General features: G+C 40.5%; 1 protein-coding gene across 1 annotated transcript in view; it reads left to right on the forward strand.

The window, feature by feature from the left end:
• EPHA3 (EPH receptor A3) overlaps positions 1-26,905 on the forward strand; it is a 260,564-nt gene that overhangs the window by 219,482 nt on the left and 14,177 nt on the right. The window contains exons 10-14 of the mRNA XM_056858063.1: positions 4,860-4,985; positions 14,059-14,244; positions 22,779-22,840; positions 24,942-25,151; positions 25,855-26,004. Of these exons, the coding sequence (XP_056714041.1) occupies positions 4,860-4,985; positions 14,059-14,244; positions 22,779-22,840; positions 24,942-25,151; positions 25,855-26,004 (734 nt within the window). The remainder of the gene's footprint in view (positions 1-4,859; positions 4,986-14,058; positions 14,245-22,778; positions 22,841-24,941; positions 25,152-25,854; positions 26,005-26,905) is intronic.

The following is a 26,905-nucleotide window of genomic DNA, read 5'->3' on the forward strand; positions in this document are numbered from 1 at the left end:
CCAAAAGGAAAGTATTTACTTAAAAGAGCAGTCCAAATGCTCAAGCATTCCTTGAATCCACACAAAGCCTGGACTCCACTCCCATATGTGTCTTAAGTGATGATAGAGATATACTCAAAACCTGTTCATTGTAGGAACAGGTTTGTGTGTGGAGGGGGAGGTTGTGGGGTTTTTTTTGTTTTGTTCTTCTAGAGTTTATATTCAAGATGGTCAGCTTTTTGGTTCTTTTAGTGTTTACCTATGTTGAAGAAGTCCAAATTCTTCCCATCTAAAACAAGACAAAACAGGTGAACAGACAGGTCTGACTGCTTTGCCAAATTCTAGTCTCCTAAAATATACCTGTTTTATGCCTGAAACTGTAAACTGTAAAGTTTGCAGATGACAACACTGTGTTTAGTTAGTTGTTGTTTGGGAAATAAACATGCCACTTCTCTAGAGATCTACCAGAAGATGGCCAATCCTGAGCTGAGTGCAAAGTGCTTTCCTTTTGTTGTGCTGATGACTGACTGCGGTTTGCTGAGTTCCAGTCTTCAGGGATACAGTTTCCGTTTATATCCCTGAAGCCTGGGAATCTTATTCCCTGATTTACAAGTGGTTAGTAAACATTGGTCAGTCATCAGCATAACAACAGAAATATTAATCAGCAAAGCACATGATTTTAAAAAAGCTATTTAATATCCAAACAACCATCAATAGTGATCTCTCTTGTTTCTCTTGGTTCTTAAGTTGAACACATTTGGCATCCCCAGTTTCATCTCTCATCTTAAAAGAGCCTTGAACCATAAAAGTTCAAGTCAAACCAGTGAATGCGTTAATCGTTGTTGTTGTTGTCTTTACATTTTGTGCACAGTGGTATAGTTCATAGTCTTATTCCTTTTATGAAAGGCCCTCCCTGAACAATGTTGTTACAATATACCTTTATGAAAATGTTACCTGATTTAGGGGAAGCCCTTTTAATTATTACTTCACAAATTACATGGCTACATTTACAGCGCATCCTGAGAGGAATGTGTTCACTGGGCTTAGGAGGCAACGCCCGGCGCCAAAAATCCGTGCAACCCTCATAGTTGACTGCACGGGAGATACGCCACCTCGGCCCCCCAAAAAGAGGGGGCGTTCCCAAGCCAAAAAGGCTCAGGAGGCCACCTAATGCCACCCCTGCCCCCTGGCCGGCACCATTACGCCCCAGGGACGCTGCCCAGGTTGCCGCCTCAGCCTTTGCCGACGTCCGGACACCGGTGGCAGGCTCCGCTGGCATCCGGGCCCAGCGCTGCTGTGGCAGCGGCCGGAGACTGGCCCTGCACACCAGCGCTGGGGCCACAAACACTGGTGTGCACCTCCCGGACGCCAGCGCTCTGGGCCCTTGTGCCGGCGTGGGCCATCACCAGCCTCCAAAGGCCTTTGGGTGCGGCCACCACCGGAAGTCAGGAATGTGCAGTTAGACATTCAAATCAGGTTTCTAGAACAAAATTCAGTGATTCCTGGCTCCAGTTAAGTCTTCTGGAGATCCTCTGCTTCTTGTGGTAAAGTGGCCATACTGATGGTTTTGCTCTTCTCAGTTATTCTGGAACAGGAAGCAAATAAAATAGATGTTTATCCGCAGTCTTTTTAGTGGAAAGAAGTTGTTTCTTTAAAGTTGATTCTTTTTTTAATGCTTGGAGCTACAATTGGATCTTCTAAGACTCACTAACCAAACTTTCCCTCCCCCAAATTGTCACTGGGGGAGTATAAATCCAACGGTGCCACGCATTCTTCCACTGGTAGCTGGTTAAAATCTAATGAAAATACAAAAACCAAAATTCTCCTGGGTTAATTGCAACAGGATAAACTAACTTCTGTGGCTGTAATAAACTTCCTGCACTTCAGTCCGTAGCAGCTGGTATATTTCAGTCAGTTGAGTCTGAATTGCTTGAGAAAAAGTCTCAGCCCAAAACTGTTCCCCGCAGCCTTATTTTGTATCCTATAATATCACTTCAGACAAGCAGAGCTGTATTTCATCTCCTCAAATAATCTCTGCTTGCCCACTTCTGGACATGCCCTCTCTTGGAATAGCCCTGCCTATTCCTTTGGTGCCTGTAGGGCAATTCAAGGTAGTAAAATAGAAATGGAAATTATGGGCTTTCACAGAAGAAAAGCTGTAAAGCAGATCAGCTTAACACGTGCACACGTGTTTATTACCCACTGTTCATGACAGAACCCATTTAGCTATATGAAGTGCCATTAATAATTTGGTATCAATGGATTATGCTCTTTCTGTGTCTAGCCACCTGATAACACAGAACCTCTGGGATCTGAATTATAAAAAAAAGAAGCAGCAGCCTCCTTCCCAGTCATTTAGAGGCTTTTAAATAGCTGTTGTTGCTTTTTATTGGAGGCAAGCAGCAGTCTGTAGATGGCAGGGAGCTTTTACAAGACTTTTAACCCATGGCAATCTGCTGCTGTAGGGGTGTGTGTTTTTAGGGTTGCCAACTCTGACTTGGGAAATTCCTGGAGATTTAGGGGTGTTGCCTGGGGAGGATAGAGTTTGGGGAGCTGAAGGGACTCAGCAAAGGTGTGATGGCATACAGTCCACCCTCCAGAACTGCCGAGCTGGTCTCGGGGGTCTGGAGATTGATTGTAATTCCAGGAGAACTCCAGGCACCACGTTGAGGTTGTCAACTTATACTGTTGTTTGAAAGAGCATCCTCAAAATAATTCTTTAAGTACTAACGCTTTGCTGGAAAGACTGTGTGTGTGTGTTAAGTGCCGTCAAGTCGCTTCCGACTCATTGTGACCCTATGAATCAACATTCTCCAAAATGTCCTATTTTTAACAGCCTTGCTCATGTCTTGGAAATTGAGGGCTGTGGCTTCCTTTATCGAGTCAATCCATCTCATGTTGGGTTTTCCTCTTTTCCTGCTACCTTCAACTTTTCCTAGCATGGTTGTCTTTTCCTGTGACTCTTGTCTTCTCATAATGTGACCAAAGTATGATGGCCTCTGTTTTGTCATTTTAGCGTCTAGGGGTCAGTTCAGGCTTGATTTCATCTATAACCCACTGATTGGTTTTTTTGGCAGTCCACAGTATCCGTAACACTCTCCTCCAACACCACAAAACACTCTCCTCCAACACCGCATTTCCTTCCTATCAGCTTTCTTCATGGTCCAGCTTTCACACCCATATATAGTAACAGGGAATACGAATAATAGGGAAAGACTCTAACAGGTTATATTGCGTAAAGTACTCCCCCGGTAAGAAGAACATGCCATCAAGTCACAAATGGAAATTCCAGGCATGAGATGGATTGAGGTGGTTTGCCATTGCCTCTCTCTGTGTACCATCCCCAGTATTTCATTGTGGTCTCCCATCCAAATACTGACCATGGACAACCCTGTTTAGCTCCCAAGCCCAGAGGATCTCAGGCCAAACTGGGATAATCGGGTTGCTTCCCCCCATTTTTTTCTGAGTATAATCTCTCATTTTTGTTTGAGGAAATTAGCGCTTAAACTTGCTTTTTATCATTCAAGTTCTGAAATGTTTACATTTGATTTCTAAATTGTGTGAGTGGTTTGGTCACATTTTCACAGCAATAAGAGCATGTGCACATCCAAAAGACCAAATAGTCTAAATAGCATCCTGTTTTCTGAGGGAGCGGAGCCTCATCCTTATGGAAACCCATTTCTGCTGTGGATTCCTCAGCAATTAGCATTCAGAAGTAGACTGCCTGTAAACCTGTAGCTAGTGTGGCTACTAACCACATCAACCTCTCTTCCATAACCCTTATTCCCTTTGAAAGCCTCCCCAACCATTGCTCTTTATGGGGAAGGACCATAGCTCAGTTGTAGAGCATCTGCTTGGCATGCAGAAGGTCCCAGGTTCAATCCCCAGCATCTCCTGTCAAAGGCACTAGGCAAGTAGGTGATGTGAAAGACCTGTGCCTGAGTCTCTGGAGAGTCGCTGCCGGTCTGAGTAGACAATACTGACTTTGATGGACCAAGGGTCTAATTCAGTATAAGGCAGATTCATGTGTTCCTGTGTTCACATCTTGTGGAAGCACTTTTCATAAATTAATTATGTCTTGTGTGAAGAAGTTCTGGGTTTTGTCTATCATGAATATACCTGAACTCAATTTGGGGGAAATAAATCCTTCCTGTGTTTTTGTACAAAATACGTTGTTAAAACATAGGAGCATTTCGGTAACATAGTTTGACCTATACATTACATGGCACTCCTGATTCCAATACCTATTTATCCAGTAAACTTTAAGGAGAACAGGGGTGATGTAGTGGTTAAAATGCTGGATTAGGACTGAGTACACCTGACTTCAGATCCCCACTCAGCCAGAAAATTTCCTGGGCCAATCAGTCTATCTCAGCTTAACTCCCAGGGTTGTTGCAAGGACAAAACAGGGGGATCTGTATGCTCCCCTGAGCTCCTGAGGAGAAGGCTGGGATAGAAACATGATAAATAATTTAATGGCATTTAAGCCATACTGAACTCTATGCTGTTGTATTGCCTGAATAAATCTATAAGAAAAAATGTTTTCTGTCCCATTAAAAAGGGCATCCAGATACTGAAAGGGAAGGCATGATTATGTGTTTCTTCTATCTTGAAAGATCTGGGGGATAAATGCCCCCCTTATAATTTGGCTAATGTTTTTATGCAGTGAGATAAGGTTATGATTTGATCCCAGTTAAATTTGCACCTTTACTTTATTTTTATTGTTATTTTGGTCATTGACCAGAAAAATGTTTGCACCTTTAACTATAATGGGGGTTTTTTTGTTTACACTGCATACTTGTTAATGCTCTGATTAGCTTTTGTGTATATGGTTCTCTTTACTGAAGGTTCACTTTTCACTCTCAATGTTTTTAAAACAGTAAAACTTCCAGGCCTCAGAACGTACGTGGATCCACATACCTATGAAGATCCCACTCAAGCCGTCCATGAGTTTGCAAAGGAACTCGATGCTACTAGTATTGCCATTGACAAAGTTGTTGGAGCAGGTAAGGATTGCTATACAGTGAATTTCAGTGTAGAAGCGGTGTTCGTGCCTTTCGGATGCAAATGTTTTGCTTAAGAAAACGTGCTGCGAAGATCGAGCAGTTATTGAAAGGTTTCTGCATGCGGAATGGAGCAAAACCATTTTGACTGACCGATCTGGTTATCTAGACCGTGTTCCTTTTCCCAAGCAGAGCACCGGTATCAGCAAAGTCACTTTTGCTCTTTGATACAGCTTACATTGAAATATTATTTGGTGAGTCCTCTTTTAGCACTGTGGTCACATCCGCACAGCATGTTGTGCATGGCAGTCATTTGAAACTTTGATTGTCCAATATCCAATGAAGCACGGATGCAGCCTATGTGTATTCAGATCTTTTCTATATCGAAAGACAGAAAAAACAAATAGGTGTTTTAGTAAGAAGAAGAAATATAGTGGTTTTGCTTAATGTTCCAATTGACTCAGTACTGTGTTTCTGGCGGTAGAGAGCACCAGATGTGTTATTGCTCGCACATAGAAACAAGCTGAAATGCAAATAGTATGGAATAAAAATTGGACTGCGACTTTAATAAATTTAAAGAACCAGAAATGATGAAAAGCTTTAAATTAACCAAATTAACAACCTCTCCATTGTTGGGGGTGTAAACTACCCAGATTTAGACAGGAGAAGGATATGTTCCCTGTCTAATTGCTCTGTAGATGACCCTTTTCCAAGCCCCAGTGCAGTTGTAACAGATTCTTACAGCACCTCAGAATTTAACTGTGTTTCTAGGTCACCCACCCCTGAAGCCCTACAAATTTGGGTAGTGGTAATGCCTGACCCATCTTAGCTATAGTCAGTAGTTATGGGAGCCTGGTCTGAGGATGCCTCCTGCATCCTCTAAGCGATGCCTCAGAAGTGTCACCAAGGTACACACATGAACACATTTTACTCATGTGTGGGGCTAGTCACACTCTCTCAGCCCCACCTACCTCACAGGGTGTCTGTTGTGGGGAGGGGAAGGGAAGGTGATTTTAAGCTGGTTTGATTCTTCCTTAAGTGGTAGAGAAAGTCGGCATATAAAAGCCCAGCTCTTCTTCTTCAAACCTGGTTCTCTAGATTAGAGTTCGCCATTTTAGCCACTACACCATGCTGGCTCATTCCCACAACAGCGGACCTCTGAAAAGATGCATTGACAGACGTAGGTCCAGCAATAATAGCAATAATAATACTGGAATAGCTTGTTCTTTGTTTAAATCCTGCATCAGTAACAACTTGTTTAAACAAATACTTGCTGTCCAAAGAGAAATGTGTGAGTTTCAAAACAGGTCCTAATAAATCCATCTTAGTTAATAAACTATAGCTTAATTCGTAGCAACTGGCACACTCATAACAGTGAAAAATAAATCATCTTTTTTTAAAAAAAAGCCCCTCACGAGTGCAGTGTTTTCTATCATCGTCAGTTCACGCAGGCAACAGCATACTCACTGGCTACTGCTCTTTATAACTAAGAACAAAGAGAATAAGATTGATAACGCATTTAAGAGCAAGTGGTGAGGCAGCCAGTATAGTCCCCAGAATGTCTTGTTCTGCACTGATGAATTTCTCAGGTACAATGTAAGCTCCTTAGGCTGCCTATTTTCTGCAAGAGATTCTTGTCTGATACAAAGAGAATCTATTCTAACCACCATTGTCAGATTCAACTATCTCTGCTAACTGGGGCAATTTCTCAGAGTGGCAATAGATGCTTCAACAGCAGTTCATGGCTTCTTAGCAATTTTCTCTAAAACAGATGTTAATGCATTCATTTTAAAAAGCTTTAAAATGCTTTAAAAGCATTTAGATATTGATTAAAACGATATTTTTCATAATAGGTTCCACAGGTCAGTTGATATAAACCAGCAGTGTAACGTGTTGTGCAGTCTCTAATTAAAATTGAGACGGGCATTCTTTATAATCTGTGTTTAGGCTGTTTGGATTTACAGCAGGGATTCCATTCTTCCCACCCCACAGAATTCCATTCACTAGAAGCAAAGACTCATAGGCCCTATTCAGATTACCATTCTAAAGTGGATGTCATCCATTGTTGGCCCATTTTGGAATAAAGCAATACAAAGATGGGTGTTCATACAGCTCATTTCAATCCATCTATGAGCCATCTCTAAAGCGCTCTGGCTAGTTTAAACAGCCCCATTAATTGTCTTTCCATCTTTTTTGCCAGTTCCTTCTTTTCTGGCTTTTTTTTATGTTCTGAGATTTGCATTTATAACGCTATAGCGCTATAACACAAATCTCAGAACGTTTTTTTTTTAAAAGCCAGAAAAGAATGCACCAGCAAAAAAGGCAGGAAAACAAACACAGTCCTTCACAAAACGCTCCAGGCAGTTCAAACAACTTACTGGAGGGATTCAGAGGCTCAAGGAAGAACTGAAAATGGTTTAAAGCAGTTTTCATAAAAAACGGCTCAGCCTCACTTTGCGAATGGGGCACAAGCGGCTTTGTCTGAACAGGTTAAAAAAAATCCGTTAGTAACCAGAAGCCAAACTGGTTGTGTCTGAACTGACAAAAAAAAAAACCATTAGCAATCTGCTGCTCAAATAAATTATAAAGGCAGTTTGAATAGGCCCATAAAGATGCTTTCAAATGTGTTTTATATTTTGGGCATCTTTTCAAAACAGCCCCAAGGTCACCGACAATGAAAATAATGGCTTTCCTCAGCATTTTAAATAAACACGAGAATACTGACACATGTTAGGTTTGAATATAGTTCTTCATTGCTGATTGTCTGCTGTTAGTCATTGATGGTGTCAATGGAATGTATTGTGCTGGACAATTTTAAGAATCAGTGAAGTGGAAATTTCTTTTTGATGGCTCCAGTTCCTAATTTCTTGCACAGTTGGCACAGCAGAAGGTGCAGTTTCTGTATACCCAGAGAACTTTGAGCAGAGCGCTACTCATAAATTGATCTTTGCCATTTCCCTCATCTTGGTGTATCCTTCTGGGCCTCCTAGAGAACTGCTCTTGAGTTTTGGCCATCCTTCGAAATGGCTCGAGATGTGGAAAAGCTCAGGTAGAAAGCAAATTGGGGTGGTGGTGTTCAACTTAAAAGATAGATACCCTGTCTTTCCATACAATTTTAGTTGAAATCCCACCTAGCATCCAAATAATGGGCCCACCTGAGTCAGGAATAAGACAGTATGTAACAAATTAGGAGTGACGTCTTACATTCATACATTATCTATAGGTGGCCTGCAGAATGTGTAATCCGCCAATCAGAATGCACCCCAGCTAGGGATGCCAGCCTCCAGAGGGGACCTGGGGATCCCCCATAAATACAGCTAATCTACAGACTACAGAGATCAGTTCCACTGGAGAAAATGGATGCTTTGAAGAGTGGCCTGTATGACATTGTACCCCACTGAGGTCCCTGTCCTCTCTAGGCTCCATCCCCAAATCTCCAGGAGTTTCTCAACCTGGATATGGCATCCCTACCCCCATGCCCCACCGGTGGCCAAGGGGTACCTGGCAACCCTAACCCCACTGTTGCTACTTATGATAGTCTGCCAGGTGCCTGTGATTTTCTCTGTTTTGTAGACCCAGATACATAAGGAAAATAGGATGTATACTGGGATCATGGTGGGGTTCTGATATATGCTTTCCTGGGACACAAGTCGTATAGGCATGATGTATGTGAATCTAATATTTCTGATCTGTAAGTGTTCTTCCCCGTTCTTAACTTTTGATTTCATTATAAATTTCACAGATGGCCTTTAGATAGCCATCAGGCTTTTGAAGGTGCTGTGAAGATAATGAAAATAAACTTGTTAAAAGACTGAAATCCATCAGCAATCTGTGCAGAGCATTCCTTGATGGGAAAGAGAATAGATGGCTCTTCCTCCATTTGAATATTGGTGCTTATGAAGTTTGAATCATGGGTGTTGTTCATGAAAGCAAGCTTAAGAATGTATTTGAGTAAACATAATTAGCAAGCCCAAATTAGGAGCATATACTGTATTCTGAGGACGATTCAGATGGCTGGGAAAGTATAATGATGGTTCGGGAGGGGGAAGAGTTCTCCCACAGATATTTGTAAATATACTCTGTGGAATGAAGTGCATGCTACATTCAGTCAGGGCTGGCAGATCTGAAAAGACATAAAAGCAAGTCTTTAAAGCTCGTATAACATTCAAAGCCATTTCTCATTATTCTTTCAGGGCGCTTTCACACATGCCAAATAATGCACTTTCAATGCACTTTACCAATGGTTTGCAAGTGGATTTTGGCATCTCATACAGTAAAATCCAGCTGCAACATGGATTGAAAGTACATTATTTGGTATGTGTGAAAGTACCCTTAGTGTTTAAGTACAGATACATAAATACTAAATACACTCATGCACTGTATACACTCATACACTCATACTAAATACAGTCATACATTTTCCTTGAAAGCACATGAAGACAGAAACAAGGAAACAGTAATATTTCCCTATGTATTATAAAGAGGAAATGTTGATGTCTAGGAATATAACCTGTCTCACTGACATGGCCACTTGGTCAGCATATATTTGAGCTCTTCTGTCAAGATGAACGTAAAATACATGCAGGTCCTGGTTCTGCAGTTAAGTTCTGTAAAATGTTAGTGTATTCTTATATCCATCTAAATAAATGTACTGTGCTAATCACCCTTCTTACATGAATAAAAATATACTTAACATTCTTTGCTGGACTCAGGTCATTCACCTGAATGTCTACACCCTAGCAGGGATTGATTACCTAGCTCTCATTAACGAGAGCTTCAGCACAGAATGCCTAAGACTCACAAAGCTCACATAAGGCATTTTTCTTATCTGAACAGGAAACAGAATGTCACAGAGGACTCCGTGTATTGCAGAGTTGTGATTTAAAGCATACCGAAGAGGGGGAACCATTACATCTCAAGCTCATCTGTGTGCAAATTCTCAACACAATGCAATTTACTGAGGCAGCAAGTGCCTACATTAATAGAAATGTCCACTATCTCCTGAATACATTTAAATCATGTAAAGTTGTTCCGGTAATAGGTACCTACAGCCTTCTATTCCCAGTCCGTCTAAACTAAAAACAAAGTTCTATCATGTGTTCATATGATTTGCAATTAAATTAGTCTCTCTCCCCCCACCACCCCCAGGACACCTTTATTTGGAAAAATCAGAAATCAATTGTGTGCCTAGCTAGGATTGTGTACCAGTGTGGTGAAATGGTTAAAGAGCGGTGGACTCTAAACTGGAGAACCGGGTTTGATTCCCCACTCCTACACATAAAGCCAGCTGGGTGGCCATTGGGCAAGCCACTGTTCTCTCTGAACTTTTTGAGCCCCCACCTACCTCACAAGGGGTCTATTGTGGAGAGAGGAAGAGATTGTAAGCCAGTTTGATTCTCCTTAAAAAGGTAGAGAAAGTCTGCATATAAAAACCAACTCTTCTTTTTAAAAAATATTATCAGTACTAGTGTTACGGATTCCGTGGATTGCCAAAAACAACAAAAAACAACAACAAATCAGTGGGTTATAGATCAAATCAAGCCTGAACTGACCCTAGAAGCTAAAATGACTAAACAGGCTCACGTCACGTCACGAGACGACATGAGACGACAAGAGTCACTGGAAAAGACAGTCATGCTAGGAAAAGGTGAGGGCAGCAGGAAAAGAGGAAGACCCAACAAGAGATGGATTGACTCAATAAAGGAAGCCACAGCCTTCAATTTGCAAGATCTGAGCAAGGCTGTCAAAAATAGGACATTTTGGAGGACTTTCATTCATAGGGTCGCCATGAGTCAGAAGCGACTTGACAGCACTTAACACACACACACACACACACACATCAGTACTATTAATCAGTAGTTCTGCATAGTACTGTGCAGTAGTAGTCACCCATACCTTCCTGAAATAATAGAAAAATTACGGACATTTGTTTTTTCTTGTACATCTTCACAAATGATTCATGATGACCATTTCACAGACAAGAGGCTCGAAACTGAGAGATAACAGCTTCTCCAGTCTAATGGATGGGTGAAAGCATAATTGACATGGGACTTCCCAATACTCAACCCATTAAACATCATTTAATTTGCCTTTACCCTATCCCCCCATCTCCCGCTGGTGGCCAGGGGAAACCTGGCAACCCCATGTGAAAATGACCTCGTAGAGAGGGAGCAATGCTGGGAAGAAGCAGAAGATGCAAAGTGGGATTTCTCCCTTGGTACTTTTGGGTTTATTTTATGCATTACTTACCCAAAATTCTTGAGAAGGTGTGAATTAAAAACCAACACATTAAATAATACATTTATAGTAAAATCTACGTACTAAATAATATCTACATAATAGTATGGCAAACATTATGGGCTTCAGTGACTTCCGCAGGCTTTGTGCATGTGGAATGCTTCTGAAAATCAACGTAATCAAGCTAATCAAGCTGAAAATCAAGCTAATAAGCTTCATGGTGTAGCAAATCTAGTTTGGTTTTAGTTTTTTAATTAATCAATGTAATTTATTTTCTGTATAATAAACCACTCAGTGGTATAGAGAGAGAAGGAAAGTTGCCCTCTTTTCCTGAAAATCAGACATCAGAACCCATGCACACTTTTTACAGAGAACAATTCATACACTTTAGCAATCAAGTTTGCTCGAACCAAAAAGAATAGCTCTTCTGGCTGTCACACAACCATAGGTGTAGGAGACTAACGTGGTGTAGTGGTTACGAGCGGTGGTTTGGAGCGGTGGACTCTGGAGAACTGGGTTGGATTCCCCATTCCTCCACTTGAGTGGTGGAGGCTAATCTGGTGAACTGGATGTGTTTCCCCTCTCCTACGCCAGCTGGGTGTCCTTGGGCTAGTCACAGCTCTGATAGAACTCTCTCAGCCCCACCTACCTCACAGGATCTCTGTTGTGGGGAGGGGAAGATAAGGTGATTGTAAGCCTGTTTGAGTCTCCCTTAAGAGGTAGAGAAAGTCGGCATATAAAAACCAACTTTTCTTCTCATAGCTGATCTAACCATTAAGGTTTATAGAAAGAAAAGAAAATGCAACACAGCAGAGTTACTCCAGTTTAAACCCATTGAAATGAATGGGCTGGAGTAACCCTTCTTAACCTTAGGTTAAGGTGTTAGAAGATACATTGCAAAATGTTTTTTTCCTTTTTCTATCTAGTGTCATGCTTTGTGTGTGTGTGTGTGTGTGTTTAACTCTCAGGGTGTCCTAACTATCAATCTAATGCTAATGTTTGAATAAGAGTGCTGTTTGAGCTGAGTAAAGTATGCTGGCAGATATGGCTTGCAGAGGTCAAGGTTTTATTCATTGGGATTTTTGTTACAGCCTATGCAGTTGCTTGAATATGTGTTAGCGCCTCAAAATTGTCAGAAAAATGCAAAAAAAAAATAGTTTTCAGGCAGAATGACCTTTTTGACTTACAACCAATTAAAAAGAAAATACAACACATTGCAATTTGAAGTGTATACAAAAATTCATTCTCCTTTTATGCTCTTCCGTACTATTTTAATGATACTTGTCCAAATACTGCTGCTGGCTTTTGGAGAAGCCGGCTTTTTTAAGATGTCGAAGAAAATTCTGTGAATGTTTGTGAAGGTAAAAAATTGTCAAACTGTCATATGGCACATGTTCTCCTTGACCTATCCACCTAAATTAGCCATGTGTAGTCATTGATAATACATTATACAAGAGCAATCTCAACACTTCCAGTCTCCGAGGATAGTCCAAGAATTTAGAATGTGAAAAGTAACTGATCTTTCACTGGAGGTACAGTAGATATAATTCCTGAAAGGAAGGAACACTGATGACTCAGTTATAGGGAACACTGTGCAGGTGCTGGCCACCGTTGTTGAGCTGTCTATCAAGATTTTGGGAATATTTAGCACGTGACTAAAGTGAAGTAATAGAATTTTTCAGATGTTACTTTCATGCATACCTGAAGCCTCCCAACTGTGCATAGATATTCCCAACGCTCATAGTTTCCATGTTCTCTGTGCTTATGAAAATGGGTGCAGTTGGATTTTAGAAGTGATTTTAGTATTAGGGCTTTTAAGCTTAAAGTATTTACAATATATTATAATGTATAATGCATTTTATGATGTAACCCGTTCTGATCCCAACTTACATCGGGATAGAGCAGGATATAAATTAAATAAATATATAAAGAGGCAACATATGTATTTTTCATATTCATTCTGCTTCTGTATGCGCAAACTGACCACTGTATTTTCAGAGTTCTGGTTTGCATGTCCCAAAGTTAATATGCATGCAAAATACATATTTTAGCTCTGTTCAGACAACATGGCAACTCTGTATATCAGAAACATAATGGGTAGCACGTGCTCCTGATCCACGCAGTTACTTGGATCCTGGTATGCGTCGATGAAAGTCAGCATGGTGTTGTGATGAAGAGCAGTGGACTCTAATCTGGTGAACTGGATTGGTTTCCCCATTCCTACAAAGGAAGCCAGTTGGGTGACCATGGGCTAGTCACAGTTCTCTGTGAACTCTCTCAGCCCAACCTACCTCACAAGGTGTCTGTTGTGGGGAGAGGAAGGGAAGGAGATTGTAAGCTGGTTTGATTCTCCTTAAAAGGTAGAGAAAGTCAGCATACAGAAACCAATGCATCTTCTGCTGCTGCTTCATCATCTCAAAAGGAATAATAATAGCATAACATGTCACAATTTGACAGTCTTTGCTAGTTACATAGTTCCTTGGGGTTTCTGATGACTACTGTGAGGATTATAATAATTATTAAAACACAAATTGTTTAAAGAATCTAACGCTGCTGTGTAATACTACTTTACTACAGTAGATCTTCAGTAATAGTCATTGTTACTGTTTTGAAGAAGAAAAACTGACTGACATGAAAACTTCACTCTTAAACTTGGATCTTTTCTTCCATGGCAGAGACTATCCAGCATATATAGAACTTATTCATAGTGTTCAGTAGGCATGCTGTGTTGGGATAATAATACATGGTACAAGTACATGGCATGTGAGCAATTCTGTCATCATTTAATACTAACCCTTTCTCCGAACCTCTTCCCTATATGATATCCTTTTATTGGCAGGTGAGTTTGGAGAAGTATGCAGTGGCCGCTTAAAACTACCTTCGAAAAAGGAAATTTCAGTGGCAATCAAAACCCTGAAGGTTGGCTACACAGAGAAGCAGAGAAGAGACTTCCTAGGAGAGGCAAGCATCATGGGACAGTTTGACCATCCCAACATCATTCGGTTAGAGGGAGTTGTCACCAAAAGTAAGAACTCTTATCCACTGAGAAGTCCTTAATTAGAATAGATTGTTCAGATGGGATTTCAAGAGTTAGCGAAAGTCTGCAGTGAAAGCTGAATAGATGAGGTTTCACGGAGTTTCCTTATTTACAAGGAATAATAGTCATATTTTTGAAGGTGCACATTGGGTAAAGTCTTGCAGAAATGCTTCAGTTTTGCTGCTTCCAAATTTCTGATGTATGCTATGAAGATAGTGTACATACTCTGCCTGGAGCTCTCTTGAAGATAGTGTAGATACTCTCCTGGAGCTATTTCAGCTGCAGACAATAAACTTTATCACTTATCCTGGAGCTATCCCTGCTTCTAGACATACATAACAGACATAAAAGCAATTTTTAACCTTAGAATATGGATACACACTAAGTTCCAGCTTTGAACCATGGGGCAGATAATCACATGTATAAGCAGTAAATGTTATGCCTGTGGCCAGTGGTTTTTCATTAAAAGGTTGAAGGATGGTTCAACTAATTTGTAACTAGAAGGACTAATTGGAAAACCCAAGTGCTGGAGACAGTATTTAAATGGTTTATTAAAAAATTGCTCTTGAACTTTTGAATGCAGTTTCTAAGAGAGTCCCCAAGCCCTTAGCAGTCAGCTGGATATCCCCCAGGATGTCCAGCCTCTCTGTGAGTCAGAACCGTTAGGCAATGGCAGTTGGGCAGTGAACAGGGTCCCAACACTGTGTTGCAATTTGTAGCAGCTCCTTGTGACTATGGGCGAAAACGCATGGTCACTTTAGCCTCCTTTATTCCCTGTTTCAGCGTGCGCTTCGCTGAACATGTGTTTGATCCTGGCTGAATCCTGGCTGAAACAGGGAATAAAGGAGGCTAAAGCAACCACGCGTTTTCGCCCTATGCTAGTTTTAGTCATAGCAGGTTTATAGTTTATAATGGGTCCTGAGTACCAAAACATTGTCAGATAATTAATATGGAAGCAGTATTTGAAGTGTAATGGAAGTTTCTGCCATCTTGACATACCCACACAGAGGAAACTAATACTCCTGTGATTTCTAGATGTATAACTCTCCTGTAGCTTTACGCTGTACTCCTAAGAATGTTTTCCTGTGAGTAAGTCCTATCGGATAAAGTAGACCTTTTTAGGATTGCTCCACTCATAGTCTTTCAGAATTGTCTGCACTCATACACCCCCCCCCCCCCCGTGGTGATAATGATTGTAACTGTGATGCATTCAGGATGAGAAAACAGTGAACTGGATGTTGCAACTGATTGCTCATAAACAGCTGTAGGCATTCTGGCCGCACTTACAAAAACCATACTGCACATTACCTCATGGTGTCAGCATCTGGCAAATATTAGAATAGCCACAATCAGGCAGCAAAAAAAGCATGTGGCGATAACTCGCCCAGGTTAATAGTCTGCTTTCACATTTATTTTACGTTCACAAGAGACAATCAAAGTAGAAAACAGGAGTATGGCAATTGTAAGCTCTTTGCTTGTAAGTGCCTTTTTAAAGGCTGAAATGCATCATGTCAGATGAGGGTTATTAGTTGGTATTAACCTTGGCAGATCTTCTCTTTAAACCGAGTGTACAGTCTTCTTAGAGGTACTAGCATCATGTTTTCTTTTGGATTTGCTGTAGATCTTAATTTATCCCAAGGTTTCAAAGCTCTCTTGCTTCCCTGGGCTACTGCATGGAGAGTTTCCTAAGCCCCAGTTTCTTCTTGATACTTTATTTCTTTGATATTTATTTGATACTCAGTACCTTCCACCATCCATCATTTCCTCTGTTCCCTGTGTTTCAGGTCACCACTACTCTATCTTTCTTCTATCAGCCTCCCTGCCTATGCAGCACTCTTTCTCTCCACTCAGCCTTCCCCCTCCTCCAAATAACATATAGCAAATCCCATCTCTTCTACGGCCCATGCCTTATGAGCTGGCTTTTCCTGAGTTCGCTTTCCTTCTTGCTTCCTGTGTTTTCTTTTTTTTTAATATCCCATCCCTCAAATTCCTGTTTCTTAGCCCACTGAACACTGTGTCACCTTCCTTAAGAATACCCGGCCTCTGGACTCTCTTTCATTTAGCATTCCTAACTCTGACAAGTTTCTAGCCATTAACCATCCCAGCTACTCATACACTTGTTCTTGCCAGCAGGGCTGGTTTTCTCCACAGCCACACTTAACAATGTGCAGTTTGGATTTGGAAATATTCAGAATTCACTAAATATTTCCAAATTCAAAATTTTATACTTCCAGATATTCAGAAATAAATTCTGAATATTTGGAAGCCCATTCGGAATCCCATTCCACTGTCTGGAAAATGAAAGTACGACATTTTCCCCAAATGAAAGTACGACACTTTCCCCAAAGACAGTGAAATTAATCATGATGGGCAGCTGTGTTAGTCTGTCACTAGCAGTAGAAAAGAGCAGGAGTCCAGTAGCACCTTAAAGACTAACAAAATTTCTGGCAGGGTATGAGCTTTTGTGAGCCACAGCTCCCTTCTTCAGATACAGCTAGAATGCATCTGAAGAAGGGAGCTGTGGCTCACGAAAGCTCATACCCTGCCAGAAATTATGTTTATCTGTAAAGTGCTACAGGACTCTTACTCTTTTCTACTGCTAGTGAAATTAATGTCTGCCAATTGGTGTTTCTGTGGTTTTACCAAGGGAGGTGGGATCAGGATGACAGCAATGCCTAGAACTGGGGCTTGTCTGCACTTATGGCATCTCAAAGCAGTCATAGATATCAGAAAGCACTTTTACGTTGTTCTTTTCCAGATCCAAAGTTGGTATTGCTGCTTTATAATCCCACTGCCGCCCCATAACCATTTGCTCTACTTGCTGAAACAGCCCTCCCTGTGTCCCAATACTGTTGGGGTGGTTGCCCACTGTTCCCCCGCCATCTGGCCTCTGCTCCACTCATTCTGCTAGTTCTGCTCTGCGCATTTATTTTATTCTACTTTTTTTATTTTATTCAATTTATACCCCGCCCTTTCCCAACCAAGTCGTGCTCAGGGCGGCTTCCAACAGTTAGTATCTATTTAATACAATGCAATATAATTAAAACATAAGTTAAAATAACTGCAAAAATGCTAAATTATGCTTTAGAGAGCTATCCAACAAGGGAAGCTGCTGATCAGCATAGGAAGTTCTCACACGTCCAAAATAAAAGGGACTCTTCACCAAGCTGGTCAAGCAGTAGGTTCAGAATTATGTATCTTTACCCATAAGCATAGAAGAGATTCCATATTGATCTGCTTGGTCTGCCTCCCAGCACCAGCTGGTCTCTGCTCCACTGTGTCCTGCTCGGTGCTACCCTGGCAACGCTTGCAGTGTTCAGGATTCCAGGTGCCCAGACTACAGCCATGGCTCGATGGCCAGGCCTTGCTTTCTGGGAAGTGTGGTTGTTGCTGTGCCCTTGCTGGATCTTCTCAGTTTTTTGCCACTGGCAGCAGGAAATGGGAACTTAAAAAAACCCAGTTTGCCTCATTTTTGCCTTGGGAGGTGGTTTTCTCCTACTGACTTTAAGTGCATTCCAGATAGTCAAAAATTACACGTTTTGAAAATTCTGACTCCAAAGGGTCAAAACCCCAAATCTGAACTGTTGTGCTGGTGCACATCCCTATTAACTTCCCAACACAGAAAAAACGACTTTTGTGAATAATATTCTATTGTTCACAGTGTCATTCCTTCAGCAGTTAATACGGTATATGGCATTACGACAGCCCAGCCAGCCATCACCTAAAAACGTCAGTCCTAAATTCATTACAAGGTAGACTTGTTTAGAATACGTATTTGACTAAAGAAACAGATTCCTATGAGGCATTATTCAGGCAAAATTAAAAGCAATGGTAATCAGAATGCATTTGGTTGCTATTGCAATTATGGTTGAAGTAGTTCTCATCATTCTTGGCTGGGCGAACCAATCTCAGGCTTTCGATTATCGCTGGGAGTACAAAAGCGGAGTCTATGTTTCCTCTTGAACTGATGGGATGTAAGGATATATTCTCAAGTGCTTTGGAATTATATTTTACTAGCAATTACGTAGTGTTTAAAGGTGAGCTTTGGACACATTTCAAGAAAATCGAGCAAGCTTGTATATTATCCCTGGGTGTTCTTTCTGAAAGGAGTTTGCCAGGCATCCCTTCAAATATATATAGTACATGATAAATAGGCCATGGGACTCTTACTTGGTAAACCAAATGTTGATGGATGGTCCTTACAAATGAATCGGCTATTCATGCTGATTGGCTCTTGTGGGGTAATTCTTAGCACTTGCAGGGCAAACCTCGTGAAGAAATCCTGCTCAACGCTAGAAGCATATATGCTATTTCAGGGCAGTGTAGCTTATTGCTCGCCAGAGATGTGATAAGGTACACAGACAAAATAAGACCTCCATTCTTCCAACACTGAATTATTCCCCTGTTTCATATTTGTTTCTGTATTGAACTTTCCTTCCACAGAGGTCTCCAGGGTGCTCTATAGGCAGAGGGCCTAATAGCGAACACACATGTTCTACTTAGTTTACTAATAATTTACTGCAATTTGTAGCATTTTAGCATAATAAATTTAAAAAAACACTGTTGACACAAGTTGTTATCGTGTAAATGGCTGCATTTTGAAAAATGAACATAGAAGGTTCCTCAAAACATTAGGTTTGCTTTGGAGCATATGGTTCTGATTCCACATACATTTCCATTTCCCCTTCAGCATTAGTGAAAACGTATGTTAAGAACAAGATAAATCAGGCGGGGAAATTTTGTATAATAATTTGAAAGGCACTTAACACACAAACACACACCATTCTGATTCCATTCTAACGTGTTTTTTAAAATTGGTGAAATTAATACTGGACTCAGCAAGTTTTGTCAGGAAGAAGATGATGCAATGCTTGGAGCATTAATTCCTTGAAGGAAGAATTAATCAGATAAGATTCACACATACAATAGAAGATTAAGAGCTCCTTAAACATGTCATGATTCAATAAAGATGTTTCGCAAACTGGTGTTTTATAATGCTCAAGTGTCTACCTATAGTACCTTTGCCTTGTCAGTTTGCAAACAGGATTTCTGGTCAGCCTAAGGCACATGTAGAATAATACGCTCCATTTGATCGTATCCAGCAGGATGAAGTGGAACGATGCAGTTTATTAGGCAACTGCTGATTCCTGGAAATCCTAACTCTAATTCTTTTAATAAAACGTGTAATTTGACCAAATATAATTGACATAGAGCATAGCGAAACATGGCTTAAAAGCTTAGAGTTGGGTCTAATGGAAAATCTCGAGGAAGAGCTGGTAGAAAGGATACTTTTCCACCTTCTATTTTCATGCAGTGAGCAGGGGTGTTCTCAAAGTCTCCTCCTCCTCCTCCATACTCCATTGCAAACTACATTGTTCACAGTAGGCTTGCCAGTCCCCTGGTCAGGGTGGGGCATCCTCTGCCCGCAGGTTCTATTGTGGCAGTGGGGCAAAAATTAATGACATCAGCTGCATCGCTATATCACTTACAGGGGGGAAAAACTGAAGTGATGTAGGGTAGCTCTAGGAATTGCTTTAACCTTAGAATTCCCAGTGGTTCCTAACGCTACCCTGCATCACTTCCATTTATTCCCCAGAAGTGATGTAGGGACCCATCTGGTGTTCTGCTCCCAATCCTCCTGCTAGTTGTCTTGCTCAGTCTGGCAACCTTAGTTCCCAGCATCCCCACGACTGTGGGTGTATTTTGTCCATGATGGCCCTCCACTCTTCATAGAGGATTTTAAAGGACAAGAAGCAGGCTGTTGGTGTGGGGGCAGTGGGGAAAGATCCTTTCTTCCATCTCCTTTTCCCATGGATCCAAGCCTTTTATAATAAACACAATTTATTAAAGAAGTGAAAGACCTTTTAAAGTTGATTTTATTGTAAACAACTACTCTGTATGGTCAGTTTCTGTTTTACCTGTTTTATCTGGCATACTAGCCGCAAATAAAATTTATTTATTTGTTTGTTTAAGTTTATTTTACAAAATTAATATACTATCATGTGGCCAAGCTTTCCCACTAGTTCATAATATATCTTACAATACTTGAAAAAGTAAAGGTGAAGCACTGGGTCATTACTGACCAATGGGGTGACCTCACATAACGACTTTTACTAGGCAGATTATGTTTACGGGGTGGTTTGCCATTGCCTTCCCCAGTCATGTACACTTTACTCCCAGCAAGCTGGGTACTCATTTTACCAACCTTGGAAGGCTGAGTCAACCTTGAGCCAGCGACTTGAAACCAACTTCCTGTTGGGATCGAACTCAGGCTGTAAGCAGAGCTTTGACTGCAGGACTGCAGCTTACCATTCTTTGCCACGAGGCTCCCTTACCATACTTAGAATACAGTACTTGGAATACATGTTATTTATTTACTTCATTTTTTTTCCACAGAAACTGAAGCCAAATATTAAAATTGCCATAAGAACATTGTATGAACATTTCTTATAATGAGTCAGAACGGCACCTAGTGTTTGAGCAGTTATCGTTTATCGCTGTCCCTTTTCCCAGGTTAGCAGGAGTGAGAAGATTTTAGCTGTACAGCGTATAATATATGTGACAGTTTATAAATCAGTTTTTGACATATTGACTACAATAGCATGTATTGATAGGCATGCTTTGAACCAAATAGTCCTGGCATCATTAATAGAATGATAACGGTACAGATGACAATCAAAACAGTCTTACAATACAGAGTAAGCACATAATTCTGGTACCTGATAAATTATTTGCAGCTGTAATTTTGTTATTAATAATTAACTAAATGAATGTTTTGCTATATTCTGATGTATTTATTGATTATGAATTGAAAGCTATGGGAGAGAGGGAGCGCTATCCCTAAGGGGTTAAAGCAGTTGCTAAGTGGATTGTCTAGTGACTTTTCTGGTTCCCAGGCCGTAATTCACATCAGACCTCGCTAGAAAGATTTGAAAGACTGTGCTTTGTAAAGATTCATTGGAACATGAGAATGGCAGTGTTTCTTTATAGAGCAATCTGTGGATACATGTCCAATTGCCATTAGGCAGTAGTGAGGCTGTTGAGTTACCGGATTCTGTATGTTATACTCGAATTACTTAACACTTGTGATGATTAAAATGAGATAATTTACTGGTGGCTAATTAGTCATAGGAGAGCTAGCTGGTGCTGTGCCATGAAACTTCCAGTCCCTCCATTTGGAAAACCATAAATGCTCTTTTGCCCACCTTGAGGCGATGGACCACTGCAAGGTGTTACAAAACTGACAGTGAATTTGAACTTTCAGCTCAGGATAAACAAGGATGAATCTGTAATTTCAAGACTCGTTTGTGGTATTCACATGCCTGCCCCCTGTTATTTGAGTAGTTATTGATCAGCACCTTCTGAAATTACGCTGGTGTAAATCTGAGATACAGCCTTCTTAGCTGTGCCACCAAAACTCTGGAAGTCTCTCCCCAGAGAGACTCTCCTGTCCCCTACTGTTACTGTTTTCTGCCAGTGGGTGAAGCTGTTTTGTCTTCCATTCCCTCAATGATCCCTCCTTCCTGCCCTCTGATTTAATTGTTGTTTTATGTGCTTTTAAGATATATTTTAGTTTGGATTTTAACTGTTTTTATGAGTTGCTTTTGTATGGTTTTTTTGGTAATGTTTTGTTTTAGCTGTTAACTGTTCTTGTGGCCATAATTGGGCAGAATGGTGGCATAAATAAATAAATAAATGTATGTTCCTGCACCTTTCTCCCCCCCCCCTTTTGGGGGGCCTTTTACTGTTAGGATCGTAAGAATATGTACTTGGAAATAAGATCTATTAAATCAGTATGGATTTCTTCTAAGTCAGTGTCTTTAAGAGGCTATGGGAGTGTGAGCCTTTCAACTATGACATGTGTTATGCCTGTGTAAATAAATGCATAAAATAAGTAGGGTTGGATTTATAGAAAAACAAGTGTACTCCTACAGCATTTCCACCTCCTGTTTCCTCTGTAATCCATGGTGACTTCCCCAAATGTTTCTCGTGAGGGTTGAGGGACCCTTTGGAATGGAATGGGATATGGTGCATCTGGAAGGCAGAATCTTCAGAAACCAGGAACCTCCCTTTTCTGAATACATATGATTTCCAATTTTATGCAAGAAGTTCTTTGTGACTGAAGATTTCTAATGCATTTTGAAAATGCCAATATTTTTTTCTGAATCTGTGGACCTGAAGTCTAAGGAGACAGTCTTGTTTTAAGTAATAAAGTAGAGATGTTGTGTTGCTTCAGACCAATTTTTTTGAGGCTAACCTAGTACTCTGTCACTGACTTCTTCCAACAAAATGTATGAGATCCTTTAAATCAGTTACATACGCTCTAAAGCACTATGTAAATATCCAGTTGCTGCTTTTAAAGGATACTTTTGTAATGAGATGGTATACTCTAATTATATCCATTAGTCATCGTTAGCAGATTACTCCTAATGATCTAATCTTCATTTTTCACTTTTCTATTACTATTCCATGTCTGGTTGGAGTTACACCTGTAAATGACTGATTGTTTTATATATTTATAGGTAAACCTGTAATGATTGTCACTGAGTATATGGAAAACGGCTCTTTAGATAGCTTTCTAAGGGTAAGTACCTGGTAGAGTACATGACGATGGCCTTGCTTATTTCATGCAAATCTCAGGATGTTTGCTTTGTTTCACCATTTCCCCAAAATCTTGTGCAATACTTGATAAATCCACAATAGAACTGTTCCTGAAAATAGACCTGCTGTCATGACTTTGTTCAACTTGCACACAATTTTTGCAAGCAGGGTAAAGTCAGTTGCAGTAGCAGATGCCAAGGTGTTTGTTCCTCCCCTTCCTGCAAACTGGGGAAAGGTATAGCTAACCACACCACACAAGCTTGTGTTTACCCAGGTAGGTTTTTTTTAAGGCATATGAAGAATAGTATCACTGTACTTCCTAAAGCAAAACTATCCCCTTCCTTCCTCTATTATTTGTGGATAGGTTATCAATCACACTATTGCCACAAACTTGAGTGAGTTATGCTGCATTTCTAAGATGCTTTTGAGGCAGGCTTAGAATGATAGTGTGATAGCAAACTGTCAGCACAAGATGAGAGTTTAACTGACATGCTGAAATAATGATGCCTGACCATCAAGAGCTAAAAGATCCTGCCAATCAAATTCAGTCCATTCCTTTTCCATTTGTAAAAGCTCACTTACTATGCTTTTAAAAACATATATTCATAGTAATTTAGGATATTTTTCATTAACCTACTTATTCCTCCAAATTATTTTATGGGGGTTTGCTTTTAAAGATGGAAACTCTTGTTATTATAAACTAAACTTAAAGAGTTATTTAAAAAAATTAAACTAGTTCCTTGTTCTGGTCCACAGATTCCCTAAAATGCATACACAAAGAAATACAATTTTAATCAGCAAGTGGGACTGTAAATGAAAGCACTTCCACAAACGGAAGGATTCTTGTCTCTGGAGTATGACTTTCTTGCCTCCCCCCTCTGACATTTTGGGCTGCAATAGAAAGGGGAGGTGAGAAACTCATGCTCTGAAGGCGGGAATCCTGTCTGCAGAAATGCTCCAGTGGATACAAGCCTATGTAATCTTAGTTTTTAAACAACATAATTGTAAAAAGCTTCCTGGGTTTCCTTCACATTGACAAGTCTGCTGTCATCTGCACACAATGAAAACATTCTAATGGCAGCTGATCAGATAGAGATTCAGCATGGTATACAGGTTAGAATGCCAAACAAAGACTAAAGAATCCCAGGTTCAAATTTTCATTCAGTCATAAAACTCAACCTTCACCCAGTTGTGAAGATAAAATGGAGGAAGGAAGACGAGAGCCATGTATATTACCTTCACCTCCTTGGCAGAAGGATGGGATAAAAATGTAGTAAGTAAACTGACTGTACATCAGTTGTGCATATCATGAGAAAAACATGGTCAACAGTATTCCAGTGAAGCCTAACCTTTTGAGACATTTTGTAGGCAAAGAGTTGCAAATATTGAAACTCACATGTTGAATTGAGCTAATAGCAATATATACAAGGTGCTCTCCCGTACCACATGCTCAACTATAGAGTAGAAAGGGTTGGTAGACTCTGGAATGGTAGGTAACAAATTATTTGGCCTGCTTAAAGACCCATGAGGTATCAAGATGGATCCTGAGGGATCTAGGTGTGAATGAGTGCCACAGCCGTGTTCTTAGGGACAATAGAATGAAGCACAATAAGAAAAGTGATGATGCTGTATTTCGCCAAAAGAAAAGCATGAACATTTATTGCTCATTCCGAGACAGTGTTTATGCAGCATGTGCCAATATGAATCCATTAGATATGTAATCTTAGTTTATCAGCCTTCCTGTTTATACATTTAATTGTGGGGGAGGTTGATCAGAATAACTGTGGATAAGGTTTTCCATCCATATTCAATAACAATTTTTTAAACATCTCCAGAAAGTGAGACATGCTGTTCAGACTTGTATGAAAACAATGTGTTTTGAAGTATAATAATACCTAATGAGACAGATGAGGTTATCTGTCTGTGATCTGGCAGTCCTTGGGACAGCTTTATTCTCTATTAAGTGGCCAACTCTGGCAGAACGCTTTCACAAATCAAGTTCTCAGTGACTTTCAGAGAATGTCTGTGGATATGGCTCTTGTGTGCATTGTAGAGTTGAATGGTGTTATGTAAATATTTTTCAGAAACACGATGCTCAGTTCACAGTCATACAGCTTGTGGGAATGCTTCGAGGAATTGCATCCGGCATGAAGTATTTGTCAGATATGGGTTATGTTCATCGTGACCTGGCTGCCCGCAACATTCTCATCAATAGTAATCTAGTATGCAAGGTCTCTGATTTTGGCCTCTCTCGGGTTCTAGAGGATGATCCAGAAGCTGCTTACACAACACGGGTAAGTTCAGTGATCTCTAAATGATTGCTGAGAAGCCAGAGTTATCTGACAGCCAAATATGACATAAGAGTCCCCTCAACTAGAAGGAGTGCCAGAGGGGGGGGGACAAAATTCCCGGGGACCAAGTCAGCTGGAGGGCCCCTGAAGCCAGCCTCATATGGTATTCAGAACGCATCTCCATTTATTTTACATCTATTGCAGCTCTGCACACCAGCCACTAGGGGCACAGGGAAGGCAGAGCACAGTAAATAGCAGTCACTCTGCTTTCTGCATGACCTGCCTTTCTGCAAAGTTTGCTACAAGGAGGCAAACACTTCATATCCTGCTAAATCTATCAGCCAAGCCAGCACTGGAGCAGGGCACCGCCTCCCATCTCAGCTCATGGCAGCTACAGTCATTGCCAGTCTGCAGCCTCATAGCAAGGTTGTTGTTTCCAGCATTCTGTTTCCCTCTTACTTTCCACCCTCCCAGCTCCATAGTTTTGTCTGCTCAGCCAGATATCTTCCCTGTAGAAACTAAAACAACCCACCCTCAGACTAGCATTTCTGTGGGTGCAAGGACTTCCACCAGTTCATTGTGATCCCATCATGGCAGTCCAAAATACCCCCTGAAATTTTGTTCCAGTGTGGCTTCAACCTAATAATTTATTTTGAAGCTATTGCGGGCTAAGAAGTTTTTGATATATGATGTTCTTTGCTTGTAGGGGGGAAAGATTCCAATCCGATGGACATCACCGGAGGCCATTGCTTACCGCAAATTCACATCTGCCAGTGATGCATGGAGCTATGGGATTGTTCTCTGGGAGGTGATGTCCTATGGAGAGAGACCATATTGGGAGATGTCCAATCAAGATGTGAGTACATTACAGATTGAATGATGTTACAAGTTGTGAGAAGAAGTGAAGTTAAAAAAAAGCAGAAATCGATATTGATTTTTTGTTTCCTGCATTATTTGTAACCAAAGTTTGACATCTTTCTCTATGTTGAAAAGACATGTGCCACTCAATACAGCTTATTTTTTAATGAACTATTGAACTCCAGTTATTGAAGATCTACTGTTCTATGAAGCAGAACTGATGGTTCAGATAACTGAGAGGAAAGATCACACTGTTCTTCATTCAACAGACATTTAGAGATCTTTTGTAGAACTTTATTAAATGTCTCCTGAGTCCTTTTGACAGTATCTCCATTAAGCCTTTCTATGAATATACATGCTAATTAGAGCTGAATGGCATGAAAAGAGAAAGAAAGCATTTGTATTTAAGATTTCAATGAAGCAAATGCCTTTGGATGTGGCAAACAGACAACATGAAGTGACTGTTTGATTTGTTTGGAAGTATTTTCCATAGGGGTTCATTTAGATAGCTTTAAATTTACTGCTGTGTAACTTTAGTCAGTTTAACAGATTTACTATCCATTTTATGCTTGTTAGGCATACAGCATTCCCAGAGTCCCTCTTTCAAATGCACCGTATTGTCCACTTAGTTTGCTTAGCCTAAATTTATTCCACACGAGCCAATTACAAGCTACGGATTCTGCCTTGATATAAAACCCTAAGTGTGTATTGCAAATGAAGAAATGTCGTACTTCACATTGTAAGCCCTAAACAAAGAAACAGCACTTCTTATTGGTAAATGGGACTATAATTGCAGAATATGTGGTCTCATGCGCCAAGACCACTGGCTGTGTTGTATTACATGTTTTGCATTGTTTGTAATTGTTTCAATTGATGTCTTTAGTTCCTCAGTGCAAAGG

The sequence above is a fragment of the Euleptes europaea genome, chromosome 12, assembly GCF_029931775.1.
Source record: "Euleptes europaea isolate rEulEur1 chromosome 12, rEulEur1.hap1, whole genome shotgun sequence".
Taxonomy (NCBI): domain Eukaryota; kingdom Metazoa; phylum Chordata; class Lepidosauria; order Squamata; family Sphaerodactylidae; genus Euleptes; species Euleptes europaea.